Source organism: Priceomyces carsonii (assembly GCF_900007245.1).
Source record: "Priceomyces carsonii strain CBS4050 genome assembly, scaffold: Debaryomyces_carsonii_scaffold_7, whole genome shotgun sequence".
Taxonomy (NCBI): Eukaryota; Fungi; Ascomycota; class Pichiomycetes; order Serinales; family Debaryomycetaceae; genus Priceomyces; species Priceomyces carsonii.
In genome coordinates this window covers 279,349-303,508 of record NW_026946680.1, presented here as the reverse complement: position 1 = coordinate 303,508, position 24,160 = coordinate 279,349, and the positions used below count along the sequence as shown (strand labels likewise).

The 24,160-nt window shown below is 37.8% G+C and overlaps 14 protein-coding genes across 14 annotated transcripts; 4 read left to right on the top strand and 10 right to left on the bottom strand.

Annotated features, from left to right (window-relative positions):
- Nucleotides 1-65: 65 nt before the first annotated feature.
- On the top strand, nucleotides 66-1,598 carry PRCAT00005969001 (uncharacterized protein; the record flags this gene model as incomplete). Its single annotated transcript, XM_062956080.1, has 1 exon — nucleotides 66-1,598. The coding sequence occupies one exon, from the start codon at nucleotides 66-68 to the stop codon at nucleotides 1,596-1,598; it is 1,533 nt and encodes a 510-aa protein (XP_062812619.1).
- A 527-nt stretch (nucleotides 1,599-2,125) lies between these two features.
- Nucleotides 2,126-4,543, top strand: PRCAT00005968001 (uncharacterized protein; the record flags this gene model as incomplete). The annotated part of the gene is made up of 1 exon (XM_062956079.1): nucleotides 2,126-4,543. One exon carries the CDS (start codon nucleotides 2,126-2,128, stop codon nucleotides 4,541-4,543), a length of 2,418 nt encoding a protein of 805 aa, XP_062812618.1.
- Nucleotides 4,544-4,975: 432 nt separating this feature from the next.
- On the top strand, nucleotides 4,976-6,280 carry FGR15 (Fgr15p; the record flags this gene model as incomplete). Its single annotated transcript, XM_062956078.1, has 1 exon — nucleotides 4,976-6,280. The coding sequence occupies one exon, from the start codon at nucleotides 4,976-4,978 to the stop codon at nucleotides 6,278-6,280; it is 1,305 nt and encodes a 434-aa protein (XP_062812617.1).
- A 100-nt stretch (nucleotides 6,281-6,380) lies between these two features.
- Nucleotides 6,381-7,754, bottom strand: NPL6 (Npl6p; the record flags this gene model as incomplete). Its single annotated transcript, XM_062956077.1, has 1 exon — nucleotides 6,381-7,754. One exon carries the CDS (start codon nucleotides 7,752-7,754, stop codon nucleotides 6,381-6,383), a length of 1,374 nt encoding a protein of 457 aa, XP_062812616.1.
- A 192-nt stretch (nucleotides 7,755-7,946) lies between these two features.
- PRCAT00005965001 (m-AAA protease subunit) lies at nucleotides 7,947-10,868 on the bottom strand (the record flags this gene model as incomplete). Its single annotated transcript, XM_062956075.1, has 1 exon — nucleotides 7,947-10,868. One exon carries the CDS (start codon nucleotides 10,866-10,868, stop codon nucleotides 7,947-7,949), a length of 2,922 nt encoding a protein of 973 aa, XP_062812615.1.
- Nucleotides 10,869-11,405: 537 nt separating this feature from the next.
- Nucleotides 11,406-12,404, bottom strand: PRCAT00005964001 (uncharacterized protein; the record flags this gene model as incomplete). The annotated part of the gene is made up of 1 exon (XM_062956074.1): nucleotides 11,406-12,404. One exon carries the CDS (start codon nucleotides 12,402-12,404, stop codon nucleotides 11,406-11,408), a length of 999 nt encoding a protein of 332 aa, XP_062812614.1.
- Nucleotides 12,405-13,746: 1,342 nt separating this feature from the next.
- PRCAT00005963001 (DNA-directed RNA polymerase I subunit) lies at nucleotides 13,747-14,976 on the bottom strand (the record flags this gene model as incomplete). The annotated part of the gene is made up of 1 exon (XM_062956073.1): nucleotides 13,747-14,976. One exon carries the CDS (start codon nucleotides 14,974-14,976, stop codon nucleotides 13,747-13,749), a length of 1,230 nt encoding a protein of 409 aa, XP_062812613.1.
- A 160-nt stretch (nucleotides 14,977-15,136) lies between these two features.
- Nucleotides 15,137-15,643, top strand: PRCAT00005962001 (uncharacterized protein; the record flags this gene model as incomplete). The annotated part of the gene is made up of 1 exon (XM_062956072.1): nucleotides 15,137-15,643. The coding sequence occupies one exon, from the start codon at nucleotides 15,137-15,139 to the stop codon at nucleotides 15,641-15,643; it is 507 nt and encodes a 168-aa protein (XP_062812612.1).
- A 41-nt stretch (nucleotides 15,644-15,684) lies between these two features.
- On the bottom strand, nucleotides 15,685-17,778 carry PRCAT00005961001 (uncharacterized protein; the record flags this gene model as incomplete). Its single annotated transcript, XM_062956071.1, has 1 exon — nucleotides 15,685-17,778. One exon carries the CDS (start codon nucleotides 17,776-17,778, stop codon nucleotides 15,685-15,687), a length of 2,094 nt encoding a protein of 697 aa, XP_062812611.1.
- A 176-nt stretch (nucleotides 17,779-17,954) lies between these two features.
- On the bottom strand, nucleotides 17,955-19,067 carry PRCAT00005960001 (uncharacterized protein; the record flags this gene model as incomplete). Its single annotated transcript, XM_062956070.1, has 1 exon — nucleotides 17,955-19,067. The coding sequence occupies one exon, from the start codon at nucleotides 19,065-19,067 to the stop codon at nucleotides 17,955-17,957; it is 1,113 nt and encodes a 370-aa protein (XP_062812610.1).
- A 465-nt stretch (nucleotides 19,068-19,532) lies between these two features.
- On the bottom strand, nucleotides 19,533-19,748 carry PRCAT00005959001 (uncharacterized protein; the record flags this gene model as incomplete). The annotated part of the gene is made up of 1 exon (XM_062956069.1): nucleotides 19,533-19,748. One exon carries the CDS (start codon nucleotides 19,746-19,748, stop codon nucleotides 19,533-19,535), a length of 216 nt encoding a protein of 71 aa, XP_062812609.1.
- Nucleotides 19,749-19,929: 181 nt separating this feature from the next.
- On the bottom strand, nucleotides 19,930-20,607 carry PRCAT00005958001 (mitochondrial 54S ribosomal protein uL16m; the record flags this gene model as incomplete). Its single annotated transcript, XM_062956068.1, has 1 exon — nucleotides 19,930-20,607. One exon carries the CDS (start codon nucleotides 20,605-20,607, stop codon nucleotides 19,930-19,932), a length of 678 nt encoding a protein of 225 aa, XP_062812608.1.
- Nucleotides 20,608-20,768: 161 nt separating this feature from the next.
- Nucleotides 20,769-22,151, bottom strand: MSF1 (phenylalanine--tRNA ligase; the record flags this gene model as incomplete). The annotated part of the gene is made up of 1 exon (XM_062956067.1): nucleotides 20,769-22,151. One exon carries the CDS (start codon nucleotides 22,149-22,151, stop codon nucleotides 20,769-20,771), a length of 1,383 nt encoding a protein of 460 aa, XP_062812607.1.
- A 160-nt stretch (nucleotides 22,152-22,311) lies between these two features.
- Nucleotides 22,312-24,102, bottom strand: PRCAT00005956001 (NAPDH-dependent diflavin reductase; the record flags this gene model as incomplete). Its single annotated transcript, XM_062956066.1, has 1 exon — nucleotides 22,312-24,102. One exon carries the CDS (start codon nucleotides 24,100-24,102, stop codon nucleotides 22,312-22,314), a length of 1,791 nt encoding a protein of 596 aa, XP_062812606.1.
- Nucleotides 24,103-24,160: the final 58 nt, after the last annotated feature.

Sequence of the window (24,160 nt, the reverse complement as noted above, 5' to 3'; positions counted from 1 at the left end):
ACAAGATTCCCCCCAAGAAACTTAATGGTTAATATAAGACTAGAACTAGTCTAAGTGCGAGAAAGATGTATATACCCTTGATAGGCCGCTTGTCGCTCAGCGAATGGCCAGTGATTCTTATATCATTTGCTTTAACTTGGATAGAGTATTTTGTGGCTGTAATCACTACCTTACTCCCAATTGGTGTTATCAATGCATTTTCGAAAGCACTCCTGATTTTTTATAGCTTCACGACCAATCCGATAAGGCTTCTCAACGTCGTTCGGGATGATGAGATTAAGTACAGCTACTTGGATCGTCGGTCGGGGACAAGCATAAGCTCCCAGGAGTATGATCGAATGATTGGATTGCTTAACAGCACTGATATTAGAGAGATGTGCCAGCTTTTTGGATATGATGTCGAGCAAAGACTTGTCAAGACCGATGATGGATATCTTCTCACAATTCAAAGAATTACAAAGCCCGGCAAACAGGCCAGAAGAAGCGGAAAAGTAATATATTTACACCATGGTCTTTTGATGAGTTGCGAGATTTGGGTCACCATGTTGGAGAAAAACTTAAACTTGCCATTCATATTGTATGATTTGGGGTTTGATGTCTGGTTAGGTAATAACAGGGGCAATAAATATAGCCAAAAGCATTTGTACTACAAGTTAAATTCAGAAGAATTTTGGAATTTTTCTCTCGATGAATTTGCATTGTTTGATATACCCAACTCTATTGATTATATCTTGAAGGAGACGGGAGAGAGCTCACTAACATACATTGGTTTCAGTCAGGGAACCGCACAAGCTTTTGCAAGCTGTTCGATTAACCCAGAATTGGATAAAAAGATAGAACAGATAATTGCAATATCTCCCGCAACAACGCCACATGGACTATATTCAAAATTTTTAGACATTTTATTAAAGTCATCACCTGGCATCGTGTACTTGTTATTTTCCAGAAGAATTTTGATGCCTTCAGTAATATTTTGGCAAAAGATTATGTATCCTCCATTTTTTGATACGATGATTGATATATCGAATTACATTCTATTTAATTGGAAATCTCAAAATATAACTAAAATTCAGAAGTTGTGTTCTTATGCTCATTTATATTCGACAACGTCAGTGAAAACGGTGGTCCACTGGTTCCAAATAATTAGTCATAAAAATTTTCAAATGTATCATGATAATTCCCTGTTGACTGGCCTCAATCCAATTTCATATCCTTTAAAAAATATAAAGATACCAATTCATCTCATTTACGGTACTTCAGATTCTCTTGTGGATATAAATGTCATGAAATCACAACTACCGGAAGAACATACGACTGCTCATGCAGTTGAAAACCATGAGCATCTAGACAACTTATGGGGCTATGATGTGTACGATAAGGTATTCAGGCATGTATTGGAGTATCTATATGAGTCGTATTCTTTGGATCCTACTAGTCCTAATGCTTCTATTGCTGATAGCTCAAAAACTATATATAAATCTCATTTGAAGGCTGCAAACGACCATGAGGATATTTTTTTCAATGGAGAGACCGCTGTTGATAATAGTGGTGATGTGATACGAAGAAATCCATCAACTGGAGGCTCTGTATTTATATAGGTAATATTCTAATCTACACCGTAAAATCGATACCATTGCTCAGCATTTTGATTGTCTGTTGCAAGCTCTCTTCCCGTTTGGGAAGTGTAGAGGTCGTTCCCAAGGCGAAAATGTATCATTTTTTAAGTGTTGCACTTGCTAGTCTTTTTGGCAGAAACTGATATCAGTAGTCCGTGACTATAGACTAAAGCGCCCAAACAGACCCTTTTTCTGGGTTAATCATGTCATACAATATGGATGTGGAAGACGTAAGTTTGAAAAAGGTAGTTCGTGACTGGATTCAGGGTACAATTTAGAGGCTACTAGTTGTATTTTACATTCTCTGTTGTCGCATTTGAACTTCAGTTGGAAGATGTGGATAAGTGCCAGAATTCAAGGTCAGATCAATCACGAGGGGACATTCATATTAACTAAAATAGCAGGATAGAGTTGAAAATGAAAAGTTTCGCCCTGAATGTAAGTATTTAAAGTGCTCAAATTTTTTTTGTGTTTGAAGAACTAACGAATGTTTAGCGTTGATTAAACGGATGGAAGCACATATCCCTAGGTCGTCATCTCATATCAGCCAACTTTCACCGTCCTTAGGTAGTGATGACCCTATTTTAACTGATTTGATGAAGTTAAGTCCTCATAAACCTTCAATAGTAACGAAAGACGACAGGCGAGAGAGGCCCCCCGAATCAATAAATGAATATAGCAAAAAGATCAACGTTCTATTGACACAACTTAAAGAGAAATCAAAGGTTCTTGAAAATCAAAGAATATCTTTTGAGGCTGCCTTATTTGATTTGACTTCTTATATTCCAGTTTCGTCGATCATTACCAAAGACTCATCCGCACTGCAAACTATATATCCAAATGAAACCTTATCTAAAATCTTAGTGGACAACTATAGTGATCTTATAGAATTGTCATCAAATTATTTCAACTTGTCGTTGGCTTCTCATGTCACAAAGTATACTGTGGAGCTCATATACTCATTGCAGTATTGGGAGGTTTATCATTTAGTTTACCTAATTCCCAACCTCAAGTATTTCTTGAAATTATTAGGTTTCGAAATATTTCAAACTCCTTTCGGTGTACTAGTCAAACCCCCACTCACCTATGTTGAGGAATCTATGCTAGGAGGCTTACAATACCCTTTTCCCTATCCTTTTTACAATTATTCTTATCACTCCTTCGATGAAGATACAGTTGCTTCTAAATATTCTAAGATCAAGGTTAATCCTTATATTGATATCACGTTGAAGAATGTAAATCGGCAACGAAAAGTGGCCGATGAGAAGTCTAGAGCTGGAGCTAGAATTGGCAACTTTAATAATCAATCACCCCTCCTGACGCCTCCAAGAGCCATATCTAGGAGTAAGTATAGCAGATATCAGGACAAACATGATGAAGGAGATGAAGAGGATGAGGAGGAGGAGGGGGAAGAAGAAGAGGAAGAAGATGACGAAGAGGAGGAAGAGGACGAGGAAGAGGAGGATTACGGCGAAGGGGAAGAGAATGATAGTAGAATGCTCGAAGAGAATATGATGAGTAGTGCTACAAATCATGGAGATATGGCTAGCTCGCCAACAGGAGCATCAAGTAAAAACGATCATAAACAGGAATTAATGTTTATACTGCTTTCTCCGGCAGCTGGAAATAGCAAAACTTCTGCGCCTGGTGGAAGCTCTAATTCTGGCATGGCAGGCTCGAATGAAAAGAAAAACAAATCTAAATCAGGGGTAATTCACCAGTGTCATCTTGTCGATCCGAATACACTTAGGTCATGCTTGAAGATATTTTATGGGAAAAATGAGCTCCTTCGTCATCAAGAATTCGTACACGCTACAAAGAAAAAAATATATAAATGTATCTATTGCTCACGTAATGGCTCAAAGATACAAAGTTACCCCAGACATGATTCCTTGGCTCGTCATATCAGAAGAAAGCATGGGATTACTGGAAAGGAGAATAAAATGGCAGTCAATTATGCAAAGGAAAATGTGGAAATAATTGATGATCCTTCTCAAATCAACATTAATTTGAGAAAACGCCGATCAATAACTGAAGAATCGATTGAACAAGATAAAAAGATGAAAGTGGATAATCTGGATGGAGAGTCACAAAGTGAGTATCAAGAAAAGCAGCTGGAAAACGATAAGCGCCAGACAGACCATGATAATAAGAGACAGAAAACTCTGCAAGATCCACTACCTCACCCAGACTTTTTAAATCCCGACTTTACTATTAAAGCACCATTTGCAGACTTTTTACTGTTTAATAGTAGAGAACGTCCAGAGCCTCGTGCCAATTATCCGAACAGAACTCCTTCGCTGAGAGGAAATACGCTACTTGATGTTCTTGAACTTCCACCTATCGAGAGCAATACAGGTCAAGCTGTATCTCATCAACAGAAAAATTTGCAGAAATCTCCAATTGAGCGATACAGCAAAGAATACCAACCCGAAAAATTTAAGGATATGTCCTTGAAAGATAATTTTCAAAAGTTTCGCATCAGCCAACCTAGTCGTCTGCCTCCTCATCATACACACTTGTCCCAGCTTGACAAAAATCATAGGCAAACAGACCAAAGCTTTCAAAAATATCCAAGAGAAGAGAATTTACAGCAAGAAAAAATCAAAATACATGACTTACCTTCTCCCCCACAAACTCAGCCGCAATTGCAGCTTAATTCTTTAAACCAATATTCAAATATCCATAAACTTCCTCAAGTGCACCTGATTCAGCCACCACCACCTCAATTTTTACATCTGTTCGTGTCTCACAACCAACAGATCAGACCTTCACAGACTTTTGAAACACAGCACCCATCCAGCACACCAGGAGTTCCATTTACTGCCATGAATCCTCAGCAGTTTTATCAGTTTGAAGCTAAGCCTAAAAACGATAAAAAGTCCATGGAACTATCTTATATAAATTCTGACTCCAAGAGAAAATGAATATATAGATTGAATATAGGTATTGTAAAATATAGATTGGTTGCAAAAGGTTACACAAAACCAAAACCCGGGTAAGAGTCTAGAGTCGTGCTGACTGGATGTTTTTGGCAGACGATTTTTTCTATTATTGCAGTCAAAAAGGGCCAAACAAATAGGTTCGTTAAATATCCTAGCTCAGCATACTTTTTGACCTTCACATACAACTCCTGGGAGCTTCTAGGGCTTTATTTTTATTTTCTGGACAAAAGAATTTTAAACGTTGTTCTAATTTGGTCCTTTCTATCTTAAAAGAGAGAGCTCCTTTCGTTACTTTTTCACACCCTAAGATTAAAATATTAAGAAGACAAATATAGGCACTCTGCCGAAGGAAAGTTTTCTTGAAGGTCATATAAATATTGCGGGTGGTGAGCGTGGTGATATTGTTGGATTCAAATGAGCTTTTCTCTTGATCTGATTCCTCGGAGTCAAGAAGAAGTCGCAGAATCACTGTCTAGTGACATCGATCAGGATATACCAATACCTCCTGAAGAAGTGGCAAATTTACTAGTTAATGGAAACCCACAGTCTATTGAAGAGTATAGTGAACATTTACACAAAATTTCAATCATTCTTTTTGAAGGATCTTTTAAAGAACATAGTATAGAGTTGAAAAATAAGTTTTACTCCTTAATGGATCGTCTAGAGGATTTCATAAACTTGGAAGATCCAATTCACTCCAAATTATATTTGATAGTTGAGAGAAATTTTGACATATTCATTAAAATATCTATTGGTCGAGATCATGTTGATTTGTCAACAAGAACAATTCGATTTTTAACAAGAGTAATTATGAACTTGAACTATTGGGAGGTGTATAATTTACTAACCTGGAAACCTGCTATATATCATTTTCTTACGGTGATACAATTTGATTTAAGTGAATGTTATGCAAAATTTATTAGTGACTACTCGAAGTACAACAGCATTGAAATTGCTCAAGAGGAGCCTGTTTTGAAACGAACTATAAAAAGGACTAGGAGAGAAAGAGAGGAAACACCTGAGTCAGACAGCTCTACGTCATTGACTAATGAAGATAATTCGATCAGATCGAGCTCTAATACTCCGTCATCACTATTTTTAACTAGTGTTCCAAATGAAGAACATGACAAATTTGTATCAGAATCTTTAGCTGGACTAACCCCCAAAGAAAAAAAGAGAATACGAGCTGACGCCAAGCTCGCTGCTCACAGAGTGATTAAGAAACCTGCGGCAAAACCCTCTAACAAGTCTTCTAACTATGATCCAGATGTTGTACACGAATGTCAGCTACCGTCGGCTGATGAACCGGGTAAGCTTTGTCTTCGTCGTTTCTCAAGAAAGTACGAATTGATTAGACATCAGGAGACAGTACACTCAAAGAAAAAGAAGTTATTTAAGTGCTATGTTTGTGTGAAGCAAAACCCAAACATTGGACCGAGGATATTTACTAGACATGATACTCTAGCGAAGCATATCAGAGTCAATCACAAGATCTCGGGAAAGGAAGCAAAAGCCGAGGTGGCTTATTCAAAAAAACACGCAGAAGTTGTAGAAGAGGGTGATATAACGGTACATGTTGGGCGGCGAAAAACGAAAGTTGATTTTGAATTGAGAGCACATATGGAAAAGAGAAAGATGGCCAAGGGCCCTGATTACGATGACTCGGGTAACTTTGATTCGAACATCGATATTAGCGACGATGAAATATTGTCAGAATAACGCATTTTAATTCGATCAAGAACAATTCTAAGGATTTCGAATACATTACTGTATTGTATATCTAGATACATTCAAAATTCAATTTTACGAGACTTTTTGATTAATACAGCTTTTCATACTCCTGTTGCTCTATAATAGCTCTCTTAATATCCTCATCTTCCAAGTCTTCAAATATGTCCTTGGGGATTGCTCCCAACCCAGTAAACTTTCGACGAATATTTGAATTCTTGAATCTCATGTCGTAAACAATGGTATCATCTTGAGAGCCACCAACTTTCTTGACCTGACATTTTGTGGGCTGAGTACTTCCGGGATAGAAAGTCAACCCTGTGTAAGTGTCCCTTACTCCCCTTATTAAAGCCAGATTTCTCTGTTCTCTTAATTTTGTATTGTAATCTCTAGTTTGGACAGCAATCTGGTACATCCAGGTAGGGTCGCTTTGATAGTTTACAAGAGGAGCACCAACGACAATAGGAGCAGGTGTCTGATTAGAGTTAGCATCAGAAAGGATGGCAGACTTATTGTATATGCTGTACATCTCGCCAGGGTCCGCATACTCTCCAGGCACGTCACCATTATCTATTGCTCTTTGTTCCCAAAAGTCATCAATAACTTTTTTCCCATCCTTAATCATCTTGGCACCAAACTCTCGGAATATCGATCTTGCAGCTACCAAGTTCACTGATCTACCTTTGTAAGAATTGGGTATTATATGCCTATCGATTAGATCCATTTTCTCTTCGTTCGTGCATACTTTTTTGAATAAAGATCTATGGGTTTTGAATAGTAGATATGAGTCTCGAAATCCAACTAGCCTGGCTGGTTCTGTGGATACCATATAAAGCTTATCACCGTTACCTAAGACGGTGAAGGTTTTTACACGAAATTGCCTACCGTCTTTAAGATGACCCTGCTTGTCAATTTTCTCGACTCCCTTCGGGTCCTCATTATCTATCACGACCTCATCATCATCTATGTTTAAGGGGTTACCTTCCTCGTCAAAGGCACCATCTTCCAAATATGTTATTTTCATCTTCTTACGTCCCCTTTTCTTAGGAACTTTCCTTTCGACCTTTACTGGCTTCGATTTTTGTTCCTTAGACTCTTGTTCCACATCTTCATCACCGTCATCCTCTGCATCATCCTCTTCTGCATCATCGTCCTCTTCAGCATCGAGCTCTATATCATCATCCTCAGCATCACCGTCCGCATCACTTGTGGCTCTCCGTTTCCTTGATTTGGCTTTTCTTTGTAGTGGCTTCTCTGACTCCTCGTCCGATTCAGCATCGGGATCTGAATCTTCTTTTATTAAAGAATCATCATCTTCCTGAACAGGCTCGCTGTATTCTTCGTCGTCGTCATTATCATTAATTTCCAAATCAGAACTGCCGCCTTGACGTGACAGCCTTACCTTTCTCGATGAACGTGTCGCATCTGGTGATCCAGAAGATCTCCTTAAGCGAGAATTAGCCATCTATAATAGTCTTATTTAATTAAACACGATCTAATGTAGTACTACAATAAAGTCAATAAACGAACTTCGAGAATAAGGTAGTGTAAAATGGTTAAAATAGCTCACAACTATATTGCGTATATACAAGATGTCTATAGAGATGAAGTAAGATAGGACTTGTAAGAAGTCTTGAATTTCAAATGTGATAACAGTTTAGTCATCTTTCTTATCCTTTGAGCCTTTTTTGTCATTTTCGAGACTTTCATCATCTGCAAAAGGTGCTCTACCTTCTAAATATTTGTCAAAAGCATCATTGTTTTCTGGCCATGGACGCTTACCCAACAATCTAATCATATCTTCTCTAGTGATAAATTCTTTTTTCAATAACTCTTGTGCCACTAGCTCGACAGCTTCAGCTTTCTCCTTCAATAGAGAACGACACTTATTATAACAATCGTTTACAATTCTTTTAATTTCTTCATCAATGACTTCATTAGTCTCGTCACTGAACGGTTTTGTTAGATCATCGGAGGAGTGAGTGTCAGCGTAGTTCACCATTCCAATTTTTTTTGACATCCCGAATTTAAGCACCATCGCCTGTGCGATACCAGTAACTTTCTTGAAGTCATCATGTGCTCCGCTCGTAACAGAGGAGAAATGTAATTCCTCAGAAACTCTGCCACCGAGAGTCATGATCATACGATCGTATAACTGAAGTGCAGACATTAAATATTGATCAGGAGGCAAGTATTGTGCATATCCAAGAGCCCCTTGTCCTCTAGGAATGATTGAAACTTTTAGTAAAGGATGAGCATATTTTAAATACCAACCACATACCGCGTGCCCGGCTTCATGATAAGCGACAATTTTTTGCTCTTCAGGGTTAAGGACTTTGGACTTCTTTTCAACACCACCAATAACTCTTTCAATTGCTAATTCAAAGTGCCTTAAAGCAACAGCTTTTGCATTATAGCGAGCAGCAATCAAAGCAGCTTCATTACAAACATTTGCAATATCTGCGCCTGAGAATCCTGGCGTTAATGCTGCTAATCTACCCGATAAATCAGGGTCAATATTCGGGACCAATTTAATTTTCTTCAAATGAACATCAAATATTTCTTTTCGATCCTGAAGTTCTGGATTATCAATAGTAATATGTCTATCAAAACGACCAGGTCTCATAAGTGCTTTATCAAGAATATCAACTCGATTAGTACCTGCTAGAACTACCACATGGTCGGAAGTATCAAAGCCATCCATTTCCACCAAAAGCTGATTTAAAGTAGTCTCACGCTCATCATTCGCACCACTAGCATTGCCTTTTGATCTTTGCTTACCAATCGCATCAATTTCATCTACAAAAACAATTGAAGGCGCATTTTCCCTAGCAGTTTTGAATAGATCGCGGACTCTAGAAGCCCCAACACCAACAAACATCTCGACAAACTCAGAACCTGAAACAGAATAAAAGGGCACACCAGCTTCTCCAGCAGTAGCTTTAGCGATCAAGGTTTTACCAGTACCAGGAGGACCAGATAAAATTGCACCTCTTGGGATCTTGGCACCAAGTTTTTCATACTTTTCGGGGTTTTTTAAAAATTTAACGAATTCCATAACTTCTTCTTTTGCTTCTTTCATCCCAGCAACGTCTTTGAATCTGATTTTAACATCAGTGTCCTGATTAAATTTCTTAGCAATTGATTTTCCAAAACCCAAGGGACCACCCATTCCGCCCATACTTGCCTTCTTTGTCATATAATAAATTGCGCCTAAGAATAATATAGTTGGTAAGAAGTTGATAAGCATCTTAGTGAGATTGCCTTCATTCACGTACACTACAGGAACTCTCATTGCTTCCGGAATTTTAAATTCCTCCTGAACTTCTCGCAAGCTACGTTCGAAGGATTCAATGCTCCCAATATTAAAGTAATACTGTGTTTCATACTGTGCTTTACCTTGATCATTCAATTCAATAACGGCCGTCTTGTTATTCACAACAACAACTCTTGAAACGAGATTTTTATTTAAAAATTGAGACGTAAATTCTTGGAAGGATATTTCATTGTTATGATCTTGAGTCAAGCTGTATATCATGTAAAATAAAAGCCCTCCCAAAATTCCTATTTGAAAATACCTCGCAGTCGGACTGTTAAGATTAATTTCAAAGTCAACCTGCTTCTTATCTTTATTTCCATTCTTCTTTTCATTTTCGGTTTTGTTATTTTTACTCAGACTGCTCTTATGCGTTTCGTCAAATTTGCTTTTGTCTTTGTGATTACCGTAAAGCTTAGAGAGATTTCTTTCAATTTGCCCCACTTGGTCAGCAAATGTCTTGAAGCGAGCGTACTCATATGGACAAATTGCACATGTAAACCTTTCATTGCCATCAGAAAATGGGACTGAAGAAAGAGTCTTGAAAATATTGAACCAACCTTCTACAACGTTTTCATTCAATTTAAGATCAGATGCTGTTTCTTTTGATTTATAAGTTAAGTCATCCGTAGGCTCCAAGTTGACGAATTTATTCTGTATCTTTGAAACAATATCATTTTCGAATTTTAACTCATCTAAAAATAATACGTTATTCAGAAGTCCATAATAAATATTAAAATAAAAAAGAACGTCGTCTTTAGTAATGGGGATTTCTTTAGGATACGTTTCCTTAAATTGCGTGATGATTTTCTCAATTATGGAATCTGGATTAACATTTATAGTCATACCGTTTGTGTATGTCTTACACTCATCAATATATTTGCTTAACATAAAAGCATAAACGACTTCATAATGCTTAATGTTGTCAATATCTAAGGGATCAGCGGAGAATGTGACAGATGGAATGGAGATGTTGTCATCAATTTCTTTTGATGATTGTGCTTCTGTTACTCGAGCTTCTTGCTCCATCAACTTTCCACGCAACTTTAAACGTTCAAAGAAACCAGCATCGCGGTATTTATCTTTCAACGTCTTTAGTTTCCTGATTTCCTTATTAACTTTATCCTGATTAGACTCATGTCTCTTGATGTCAAAGAGCCTCACAGAGGAACTTAAGCTCCTAGCAGCGAAAAGAAAGCTTGAGAGTCCGAATTTCTGTCTTAAAATAGGAGACGAAACTCTCCTCCCTATCCGCAAACTCATCTTCAGGGGGGAATATTTTGAGCTTTTTGTTGAACTTCTTCTACAATATGTTTCCGGTGATATATTCTCAAATTCGCCTTCAGTACTAACATTAAAGAAGCTTGACTGCCTAAATAGGAAACAAGAGGCTCAGACTTTCTCGTAGTTTTTCGTTACTCGATTTTCGTAAATTTATCTACTGCCAACTGAAATTACAGCACAGAGCACCCAAGTGGTTACCTTGGTATAATGCTTTAAGGAGAAGTATATGTGAGATTTTTGAGAAATGCAAGCGAGTAATTTGCTTTGAAATGGTTGTTGGTCAGTTTATGAGATTTAAACTGATGTCTCTGAGAAGTTTACTTGAATGATGATTCAACTACCGTAGGCTATCATGGAGGTTTAGATGTATACAGCTTATATTAAGATCATTTTAAAAAATAAATATGAGACGAATTGTGAAATTTTCAAGATCTTTGATCTTTAACGACAAGAATAGTAAGAGTTATCATTTTAATTGATGAGCGGACAAACCACTAGACAGGAGTTCAAATATTATCAGTTTTCTTCTAACTTCAAAACTGCTGTTACTGGTCTGTGGTCACTAAACCGGTAGCCATCATAGAGGTTATCAACCACTTCATGACTGAGAGCAGAAACAGGCGATCCTTCATTGTTGGTATTTTCAGTAGCCCAAATAAAGTCAATTGTTCCTCCAGTGAGATCATCTTGGGGATTGAAGCCAGAATAGGTAGGTAAGCTATCGTTGATATGTTTGTAGGCAACTAACTCAGTATCTTTCATATGTTGTGCGACAGTAATATATGCTGTGTCGTTTCTAAGAGAATTAAAATCACCACTGAAAAACGTTTGGGCGGTATTCGGTACCTCAGACATATAAGTAAGGATCTCGTTAACCCCAAAAGTTCTTGCATCTTGACTTTGTTGATCAAGGTGAGTATTGAAATAGTTCAATATTTTGCCTGTGGCTTTATGTTTAAATGTTGTAATAGTGACGATTCTTTTAGTGTCAGCCCCAGGAAAGATACTGGGGGTAAGAGGAGTCGTACTGAGCCATCTGGAAGTGCCATTAAGCAATTCCCAATCGTTGGTATTGTATAAAATGGGAGAATATTCTCCTGCTTCTTGACCATCATCCCTTCCAACCCCGAAGTGAGTCCACGGGTAATCCGATGAATTTGTTTGCTCGTTTAGACCTAACTTGAGATCAATCAATTGATTGTGCAAGCACTCTTGAATACTTACCAAAATTGGAAGTGATGTATCTTTCGATTTGATTGCATTCAAAACACCAGCTTTTCTAACTTCCCAAGGCTGCTCATATTCGAACAAGTTCGTAGCATTATATCTGATATTGTTGGAGTAAATCCTGAAAGTAAATCCGTCATCCCTTTTAGCGTGAACTATCTCAAAACGCTTCGAGATTGTAGCTCTTTCGCCTACTCCTGCAACCCATATAAAGCCAAATAAGCTGAAGACGAGGAGACAAATTGTAGAAGACACAACGTTTGAATGAAAACTGAATGGTTTTATCATGTTTGACCTTTTTAGTCTATTGCGTTATTATCAAGGTTGAATAACTTTAAAATGAATTTTCATTCTGCGCTCTATGATGTTCTCTTTTATGTTACGCCTAATCGTAGTGCGTCATAGTATGGTGAACGTGGATCTTCCTTGTATTCATATCCTTCATATTTTCCAGCAATCTGATTGTACATTAGGGCCACATTGGCCCTGATTTGCAAATCAATAATTGGCTTTGGGGTGTGTTGCACTGAACCAATCTCTATCGTTCCCCAGTTGTGGTTGTCTATATTTTTGCATCATCGATCCTGTATATAAGTATACTCAATACGGATTAGTGCAGCATCGCTGGATTTTCGATTAAAGCATCATATTATCCGAAAGACTCTGACGGCTGCTAAAACAAGCATGCATAGATCTTTTTTTTTGTAGTTTAGAATCATACTCAAAGGCTTGATTTCCTATGAGAAAACATAACAAGAATACACTAAAGACTGATACAAATCAATATACCTTCCACTTGATCTACACGTTGTCGCGGTCGCACAGTAAAACTTACGTCCAAATGCTAGGCCACTTTAAAGACAATAGCTAGCAAAACGAATGAAGAGCGCAATTACTTTATCTTAGTAAGTCCGCCTGTATATTTCTTAGGACACAAACGATTGAAATTTCCAACAGAGCATTGCGCATTATCATCCGACTTCGTGGCATTTGTACCACCTGGACCCTTGCATGTTCCATCTTGGAATATGGATGTAATTGAACAATGCGCAGGAACGTTTGAACATGTGTTCCAATTTGTTCACGGACCTCCTTTGAGATTAACATACGATGCCGTACATTTCACACTACGACTCCGGTATATCGGTGCATCGACGGATAGACTTCAAATTGAAATATTTCAGCCCAAGACTTTCTGTACCTAATAAAGACTTGATTATTGTTTAGTGTATTAGATATGGTATGCATTATAGACGAGCTTAACTGATCGAAGATTATGTCGTTAATTTAAAATCAGTATACTCGAACCAGTACGGCATTCATGCACATTAAACAGTTCAACGTGGTCGTTGTTCGATGATACTTCATTTGTCTAAAAGAAGCAACGTAATTACAAAAAAAATATAATCTAAGCCTTCTCAATAGTGAAGTTGGAAAGTCTACAAGAAAACGTATATAATTTCAATAAAATCTATTACAGCATTGTGAATATAAGTAGCTAATTGAGCTATATTGCTGAAAAGAACTTAATTTATTTCCTATGTCAAATTACCCTTGCAGACAAAATGAAAAATGAGAAATGGGACATGAGAAATGAGGATGCTATTATAGTATAATTCTATATGTTACGTTATCTCCTAGTTTTTCTAGTCAACTCAGGTAATTTGAATGGCACTTTCAAAGTGGCAACTTTATATGTGCTTGCGGTAATCTTAGGGATACCGAATGCCTCAGCTTGTGCAGCAGTGGCAGACTTAACAGTTGCTCCCAAAGTCTTACAAATACTTACAAGCTTTGTGGGTTTTATGTTTAGCTCATGAGCCAATGGAGGCAATTCAACAGCAAAATCATCAATGTGTAAGGTCAAGGCGACGAGATAGCATAAAAGTTTATCCTCATGCTGGGGATCTATCACAAACGACCTATCTTTCGATTTACCAAATTGAGTTGCTCTTTGCACTGCAAATCTCTCCAAGATTCCATCTATAAGCACTTCAGAAGGTTTATTTTGCAATCTATCCATTAAAGTTTGTTTATCCTTAACTCTTCTATTCTCATAGACACCGAAGAGTAACGATGTGTAGTAAGCAACCTTCAATTTCTCAGTATCTTTCCTGTCAACAAGCTTAGGAATCCTCTTTGAAATGTAAATAGATTTATTATAAGGCAAAAGCTCCAACCTTTTCTTTTCATCATCTTCATTTAAAATAGGATTAACACGAAGAAGAGACCACTCCTTTTCTGGTATAATGTTTTGAAGTGGATAAATATCCTCAACGTTAGTAGCATCAACATTCGCCGCGGGAGTGGGCCTATCATTGCTGACAACTTGCTGCATTTCTGCTCCAGTTGGTATATCTTGAGTAGATTCCTTGACATTCTCCACGATGTCTAACTCCGCATCTTGAAGTTTTTCTGAATCGATCCTGTTTCGTTCTATATTAGTGATAGCAGCCCTAGCTTTTTTCGTTCCAAATGCCTCACCTAACGCATTACGCTGAAGATAATTCTTAATTCCGGCTTGCTTCACCGCTGGACCTTTATATGATCTCTTTGACTTACTGAGAATATGCCCTCTGACGAAAGGCGCCTTTTGCAAATCGACTGACTTATGAACTGGATCATATATGGCAACAAAGTATTCACTATCATCTTTATTGTCTGTTTCACCGTTATAGTCCAATGAATTATTCTCACCATGGAGAATATAGTCATTTGACTTCTTATGCTTATATAGGTTGAAGTCAGATTCTGGTGGAATAGAGATCCCATTAAAAAAGGAACCTACAACCAAAGATGGGCTCTCATCATAAGAAGCTATTCTAAGATCTAAGGCTCTTGTATCTGAAGGTCTTTTCATCTATGATATATGCTTCACTTGATCTTCTTAAGCTTCAAATGCGAGAGCAGAAATTTTTTTTTTCTAAAATTTGGCTTTCTTCTACACGTGAAAATTAGAGATGAGATGATCAACACTTTCCATTCAAAGTCTAACGAGCTCAAAGTCAACAATAAAATTAATGGATCGATGGAGTCAAAATCGTGATAATGGCAGATCATATTATGATATTCTAGGCGTAAGTCCTACGGCAGTGACTGAGGAAATAAAGGTAGCATATAGAGAGAAGTTACTATCGATTCATCCTGATAAATCAGGCAAACACGATGATCAAAATCAAGTTGTAATTGTAAAGGAAGCTCATAGAGTTCTCCTGGATACGAAACTGCGGCAGATTTATGATAAAAACTTGGCTAGTTCAGTTAAGGGCCAGGGGTTCATTCTTAGTGGTGACGGCTTAGATTTATATAATTTAAATGATTTTACCGTCGAAGAAAATAACGAGAGCTTGATATGGTATAAGGATTGTCCTAGGTGCCAAAAACGAAGAGGAATGATGCTTTCTGAGAATGACTTGCAAATAAATGGTACTGAAAATGGAATTGGTGGATACCAGATTGTGGTGCAATGCGATAGTTGCAGTCTTTGGATTTCTGTAGAATACTACGAGGAAAGTGAATCAGAGTAAAATTCTTAATCTTTATAAATAGTAATTATGCATAACTATCATCAAGTCAAGGTATCACAAGAATCAGGACTAGACGTATGGTCTCGAAGTTTTAATAGACGATTATGCTTTTGCTTTCGTTTCTTCTCGTCCCATTTCTTTTCGGCTTCAAACACTGCACCAAGTGCGAGTCCCATGGCTTTAAAATCTGTCATAAGGTTGACATGACCGCATTTGCTAGGGAACTTTCCCACTATTTCACCTTCAGAAGTCTCGTGGTCGTAAAATTTGAAGCCTTTCCTTTCAGGCATTAACCACTTTTGATGAACAACACCATCGCCATGACCATAATAAAACTGGTAATAGTTTCCTTGTTTTATATCTTCAAGGCTATGTACACAGGACCCTCTCACAGAAGGCACCCTATTACCGTAAACAATAGCCAACGGTGGGTATTCGCATGCTAGATCTTCTCTATAGTCTAGACCTAAAATGAATTTCTTAGTCAGTGCTAAAGTCTCCTTTAGGTAATTGTAGGCCTGTTTAAATGTAAATGAGAAACTCAAATTACTTTCATCAGATTGACCGTTCGAAGGTGATAACAATGGAGGGGATTCCGACTTCAAAGAAGATGTGGATGCTAAATTAGATGAGAGACTGCTTTCTAAGTCTGCTGGTTTATGCTTTCTAGACAATGACTTACTCCGGTATATTCTAAACTTGGAGCTAATGCTATTAATTGACGGAAATGATCCTCCAGATTCAGGTAGCTGAAGATTAGGTGATTTATTTTGTTCCATCAACTTCCTTTTTTTAGAAACTAAAGGATTTAAATTAAATTCGACCCAAGTGTCAGGATTGAAGTAGTCTAGGTCATAGTGTTCGTGGGTTTCAGGGTTTACAAAAACTCTTCCACTTAGTGGTAAGAAAAGGAAGCTCGATCTCATCATGAAATTTGTCTCGAAAGTTAATATCTTGTCTGACAAGATTACCGAGTCTCCAAACCTTATTGGACCTAGAATATTCAAGCATTCGCTTGGCAGTCCGACATAAACTATTGATCGGAATAGTTTTGGGTTTTTTTGGAGAGCCCCATGTGCAATTATGCCTCCCATTGAGTGTGCTATTACTAATGTTGGCTTACCAGTTTCATTATATATCTCGGTCAAGAATTTAACTAATTCCTCAGAAAGAAGCTCACCACTCAATCTCCAGTCATAACCAAACTCTTTCACATTAGTGTTAGGATTAGATTCAAGCTTCTTTATTAGTCTTTTGCAAATATCTATTGGACCAATATTTTTCAAGACACCATCGGGATAAATAAAACGAGATGCATTCAACTCATCATCTTTCGTGGGTCCCAATAATAAATTAATCTTTCTCAAGTGAAAGCCAGCTTTTATTGGAATCCATACCCGTTTGTGCGTTTTAGCGTCTCTCAAAATCGACCCTCTGTAACCTCCCATTATCACAATATTACCGTCAATATCGTCATATATCGCTTCCCAATCTTCCTTCGTCCTCTTGTGGATAAATTCCGGAAGCATTTCGTTGATATTACTTGTCAAAGATTTCTTAACAGCTCTTAGCCTGGCGTCATCAGTGCCCTTGAAATGCTTGAAATATTGAGCTTCCTCTATCGTGCTTATCAGCTGTTGCCTTTGAAGTTTGTCTCTTATATCATCCTTTATATCATCATGTGATGGACTAATTATTGGAAGATAAGGTTCAAATTTAAAAGACAGTATTTTAGATCGAATCGTAGATAATCCACCAAAAGGTAATGAAAAGGAAAAAACCTTCTGGGAATCGTCTTGTACATCTTGTGGCACCTTAGCTGGCTTCGGACCTTTCTGTTCTCTGATATCCTTATTTTCTGTCAAATCAACAACAGACTCACCACCCACAATAGAGCTTGCATCAGTTCTGGAGAACCTTCGCCCTATAAGTGGAACCCGGTGTCCTGTTCTTTCATCTATATTCTCTTTTTGCCCCCCAGGGACAAAATAATCCATCGGCTCTTCTGATGAGAACTCATCTTCTTCAGCTCCTTCCCCGTCCCCATCGTTGTATATGTCATTATTCTCATCATGTAGCTCTAATGAGGGACCATGTTCCGGTTTATCCTCAGATCCTGGTGGCAGTTTGGACATGCTTTAGTTACCGCTCACATATAAAATTCGAAGATGCGATATTTGCGATTTGACGTCAAAATTAGCGTTCCATAATTTCGCAACAAAAAACTACAAACAATATCGTGACTAACGGATATGTATCTTTTGAGGTTAATTTTCGGGAAGCATGCTTATGAAGTACAAGTTTAGTATGATTAAAGATATACAGGTGTCAAAAATAATACAGTTCCAATCAATAATTTGATCTGAAATCGAAATGAAGGAGCACTAGAGCGGACCGTAGTCTTAGTCAGACCATGAATTTTGGAATGTCTCGTTTGTCCATCAACCAGAACAAACTGGGGTTCTTCAGTTTTCTTCGATACCTGCACTTGAATTGATTTGGTCACCAAAGGCTCCTTATTGTCAGCAACAACTTGACTTTTATACCTTACAATGTGATCAAGCAGAGTTAGGGCTTCGAGTTCCGTACCCAATCCTTCAATACATTGTTTTTGTACCCCTGTGTGCTTTTTGGAAGCTTCGGACCCCGAGAACAATCGTCTAAAAGTATTTTTTAACTTTTGGCTAACGATGCGAATCAAATTTAACTTTATACTCTTCATGACTCTTGCTTTAGCCCTGTTTTGCTTCAACGCTTTTCTTAATATTATTTCATAAATGACATCTAAACTTTTATTTTCGGACGATATGTTGCTCAGATGACGCGGAAGCTCTGACGAATTAGCCAAAGTATGCGCTTTAGAGGCGTTAATGTCAGTCAGAATTTTGAGAGAGTTGGTTTCATCGCTCATCAAATATTTGTGCACAGATTTGACTCCATTACGGAACAAGGCCGCATTATGTGTCCAAGTAGTTGCATTAAATATTGTTGCTCTTAAATTGGAAGGCCTTGTCGAATCCCTTATGAGTCCTCCCAAAACATATGTCTTCCTTACGAGCCTGTCTTTGAGTTTTCCAGCAAGCTTGAGTACCACTGGTCTCATGACACGAAGAATCAAGTCATCTTCAGACAATTCCCCTTGCGGAGTTTCGAAAGACAGCTGAGGGTCTGCTTCCTTATGGTTGATATTAATGTCATTATTCCTACTTGAAAAATCAATACGAAAAAGTCCCACAAGGTCGCTTAGGGGTGTTAAGCCTCTTCCTGAGATAGCCAGAGATTCTTGAGATTCTTTTGGTGAAATCTCTTCTAGCTGTCTCTTCACCGTATCAGAATAATAAATAGATCTGGGAACCGTGTACGACAAGACGGAAATAATCATCAAAGAGATGCGTATCACAGATGTGACATTGTGAAAGAGCATAATCACGAGCTTCTTTCTACTCCTTGGAAAATCATGGATCTAATGTGAGATCATCAAAGACACAAATACATTTGTCATTTAATATACCGCATGACACCACAAACAGTACACTTATTTTGTGCAAGGAGTTTCTAATGCTTTAGAAAATTCCTATATAGCATTTCCTAAGCCTACTTATCGTTTCTTCATAGTTCTGTTAATCTGAAATACCATTCACTTTTGACTCTAAATCTTTCGACCAATGGTCAAGCTCTTTTGTAATTGCTTCAATTTTGCTAACTGACTTTTCGATGGAGTCTAACATATCCACACAATGTGTGTACTCTTTCTCTGTAGAAATGATTAGTACTGAAACTGAATGAAAACAAATAAAATGCTATCATATAGCTTTTCGTAATGCAAGTTGAGTCTTTACAACCATGATTGAATGGTTCAAACAAGACATTATTTACATTACCTAACACTCTAATTTAACTTACTCATTTGTTCTAAGTTTTTAGCATCCTTATCCAAGATAACGAAGCTCTGCTCCAAGTTGATATAGTTTAGTGATTGATTAGTGTTTAAATTCTCAATTAGATTAAGGTCTATTAAAGTGATTTCAGTATCTGATTCTACCAATTGTGTTAAAGTATTGAGTGAATGGTGAACCAACTTCGATACATCAGCTTTATTCGACATGTTTCCTCATTTATAATGCAAAGAGTTAAAAAAGAATTACGACTCTGTCGCACAGACGTTACAGTTCGCTGTTAAAAGAATACGCTTACAATGTGAACAGAATATGACACATAAAAGTATTTTTGATCGGTCTTCATTTACAGTCTATTTATTTACAGGATATACAACTAACGACAGACTATTAGCGTCCACGATACATGCGGTAAATGTCCAGACGGGAAGCTTGAATATTTGCCCACTTTTTAGTTGCATTGTTATTCAAGTATTCAACATAATCGATTTTCTCTGGCTTGTCGATACATTGTGTGAGACTGACTCTAGGTTTGGAATCCTTGGTTATAATCTCTAATAATCCAGGTAATTTGTCCGCTGCCTTTCGTAATCCTTCTCTTGCAACTCTCTCGTGAACTTGACCCCTGATTTCAAATAAAACCTTACCTGTAGTCACACGACATGCCCAGTGATCGAAAGATCCTTTACCTTTACCCATTCTCGTCTGGTTCCCTTTAACACATACTGGAATATTACAAGAGAATCGAGTTATTAACTGGCCCCCAGAGGGTCTAATTTCTCTTCTTATAACCTTGTCAGCTTCTTGCAACTGGATAGCCGACATACGGATACCATTCGATTTCAATCTCAAGCCATACTCGCCAAACTCGAGACTCTTTCCTTTGATAGATCCACCTGTATTAACGCTGACCCTACCTTTAAATGCTTTACGAATTTGCTTATAACGAGGAGCATACTCATGTTTAAATCTTTTTGTAACATTACTAAGCAAAATTCTCAGACTTAAAGGGCCCATCGAGCCCAGGGTTAATGCTTTCAACGGGCTACCTAAGCACAACCCTAACATAATCTCCTTTCAAAATTCGCTTCCTTAACACACTTTGTTATGAGCTATTTGAATCGTTAGTGAAAAAATCATGTTAATCAACATATGACACAAACATAATTCTCACGAGAACTTTTATTAAATACAGGACAGTTTATATTTCTAACTATATACAATTGTCTTCAACGAATTTCAACGTCAAAATATTTGACTAGATCATCCTCTACGTTCTTATGTATGGTGTTAACTTCATTATTTGTAAGGTTTCTATCCATAGATTGATAGTGAACTCTATAACATTGGGAATGCTTTTTAGATTTAGGATGAATAAATTGATCAATTAATTCGACATTTTCAACCAAATCACCACCTCGATGACGAACGATTTCCATCACTTCATTAGCATGCAACGAGTTGCCATCAATCAACCAGAAAGAAACATCCCTCTTTATTCCTGGATACTTTGAGTAAGGAACAAATGTCAGAATCTTTCCTTGCAGAAACTGTTTCGTAAATCTCTCATCTAATGTCCAGAAGAGTCTAATATCGGGGATTCCAAACAAAATCATAGCAATCCGATCTAATCCCAATCCAAAAGCCCAGCCCAACTTGTCATTTGGCAACCCAGAATTTTTTAATACTTGCTGCTGGACTAATCCACAACCACAGCATTCGAGCCATTCACCCTTCCACCAGACTTCGATCTCCCAAGAAGGCGAAGTCCATGGGAAAAAAGCTTCGACCCAACGAATCTTCAATGGTTCTTTCAACAGCGGGTCAGTCGAGCCTGCTGAGAGAGCCGACTCTTTAGCAGCTTCAAAGACGAGATTTACCATATATTCTATAGTCTTTTTGAGATGAATACTTATAAGTCTTACCTCTTCATTTGACATGTAGTCCTGCTTTGGATTCTCGGAATTAAAGGGCACATCCCTGAAAGGATCATCTACTATGATATTTGTTTTAGGAATAGCATCAATATCATGCAAAATTTGCTGAGCTAGATTAGGCTGGTTCTGAGACCATAACCGAGCACCTTCCATTTGGTGAAAAGCGGGATAATGGGTCCTGTCGATTTCATCTTTCCTATATACATCGGCGGTAATGAAATACCCAGGTGTTGTACATGTCTGGAAACATTCGTGTTCGTGTGCGGAGGTGTGAGTTCTCAAAAGATGATCCTTATTCACATAATATGTATCTGACTTCGATCTTCCCGGGTGATCTTGAGGGAACCCCAAGACGTCAAAATTCTCATATGTCGTTACGCATGGCTTGAAATCATTGTAGAAGGTATACCCTAATCCATTGAAATTATGTTCAATTAGTTCTCTCAAGATGCCAATTGGGTGATTTTTGTCGAGGTGCAACTTCCTCTCAGTTAACTCTAAGATAAATGAAGGAACATTGGTCCACTCGTCAGTCTTGAAAGTATTTCTATCTAGAGTTATCTTTTCAGGATAAGACTTCGTGCTTTGACTATAGCTTTTAATAAGTTTGTCGCGAGCTATAAGAGCTGATCCACGAATAGCCTTACTCGCGGCATATTTCAACGACTGTATCATAGTTCAGGATACGGCTTCTTAGCTGAGTGTTTCTCCCGTTGTCAGCTCCAACACACGAATAAGAGAGCAGTTGTACTGTTTGGACAAAATCAAGAATAAATACTGTATATTAACTTTTCTATATCTATGATTACCAAGATGAGAAGAAACGACTACACACTTACCATGTTTCTTGCTTATATCTACCGCTCCCTTCCATTGACAAAAGATAGCCATCAGCATCTTGGGTGGACATATTCCTAAAACTGGACAATATCTCGACTAATGTTATTCGCACTTCTCTAGGCATACTCCCACTAGAACCGCAGACAAAGACTATTGCATTTTTGTTCAAAATCAAATCTCCGATGAGCATCTTTTTATTAAAGAGTTCATGCTGCACATATTTTGGGCCGCTGGATAAGTCTCTGGAAAAACAAGGATATATATGAAAACTCTCCGATTTTGATAATTGCTGCCACCTATCAGAGAATAAAAAATCTTTATCTTTGTAACGACAGCCGTAGAATAAGTGTAACTCTTGTCCACTGTGCTTCAGCGATATATCTTCAATCAAAGATTTCATTGGAGCGACTCCAGTTCCTGGTGCAACCATTATAATGGGTGGAGGGGGTATATCAGACAGCTGAAACCTAAGTCCAGATCTATGAACTGAAATCGTAATCTGGTCCCCTTCTTTAAGCAGTTTAAGCCATTTAGAGCACAAACCCCGCCGAATTCTGCGAATAATTGTTTTATATTCGACAATAGCTACGACAATCTCTATAAAGTTTTGACTTGGCTTGGAGGCTATCAGAAATAATCGAGGCTTGATAGTGGGAAACAAGTCGAAAACATATTCAATGGGAATTTTCAAGTTCTGTTGAAATTCTAACACTGTTTCTAATATCAGTCGCCTTGGACGGTTTGCATAATTATAAAGCTCTTCGCTTTCTTCGATTCTGCTAAATTCTTTCAACTTTTCTTGTTCACGAGCTCCATCTTCACTTGAAGAATCACAAAAATGCCATAATAACATGAAAAATGACCTTCGTGGAATTGATTGGATATCTAAATGGTACTTGAAAAGCGACCTCAAGGTAAGGTTCAGTTTTTCAATAAAGCCACCAGGAATTGAGGGAACTGTATTTCCAATTTCCAAAGGTTTGTCAGCATAAGGAATCCAATGTGGCTGCAGACGCATCAAAATTTCCACGCTAGTATCATCGTTACAGGGATAGAGAGCGACTGTGTCTCCAGGTGAATAATCTAAATCATTAGATTCGATCAAGATATGTCTAACGTCTTGGAAATGATCGATCAGAGTAATCCTCTTGTTCAATTTAATTTTGCCTACCTTCATACCATCTTGGTTCCTTGAAAGTACTAGTGCCTTGTGTTGCAGTATTGTATCAACGTTTGAGGCGTTTTCACTTATGATAATTGGATTTTCTGGTGGTAACAGAATTGAATCATCAACCTCGACCATTCTAGGTATGTGCAGCTGTAAAGCTGCAATAACCTTCCCTTCCCATTCTTTATAATATCCGTCTATGCCTTCAGGTGATAATTCATCAGCTTCACATCTAGCACTTAACTCTTGGCACCCTAATTGCATGAGCCTTGCATGAATTTTCTTAATAGCATAATTGAACTTTGGATAAGAACTATCTCCTATGCCAAATGATGTTATTCTGATATGACCCAAAAGGTCTTGTGGCAACTTTTTCTTAAGAAGAAATTTCATGAATTTTTTTGAATTATGGGGTAGCTCTCCCTGACCTGTAGTTGAGCAAATGACGATTAAATATTTAGTACTTGTAATCAAGTTCTTCAATGGAAAGTCATCCATAGAAGCCAAAGTAGGCTCTATCAGAAAGTATCTGAGACGCCGACTCAAATATTGGGCATAGTCATGTGCATTTCCAGTCTCGGATCCATATAGAATGCTAATGCCATTAGTATTCTCCATTACTAATACCTTTGAGACTCTAGTTCATAAGCTCTGTGTTGAGCATCGATTATCTGAT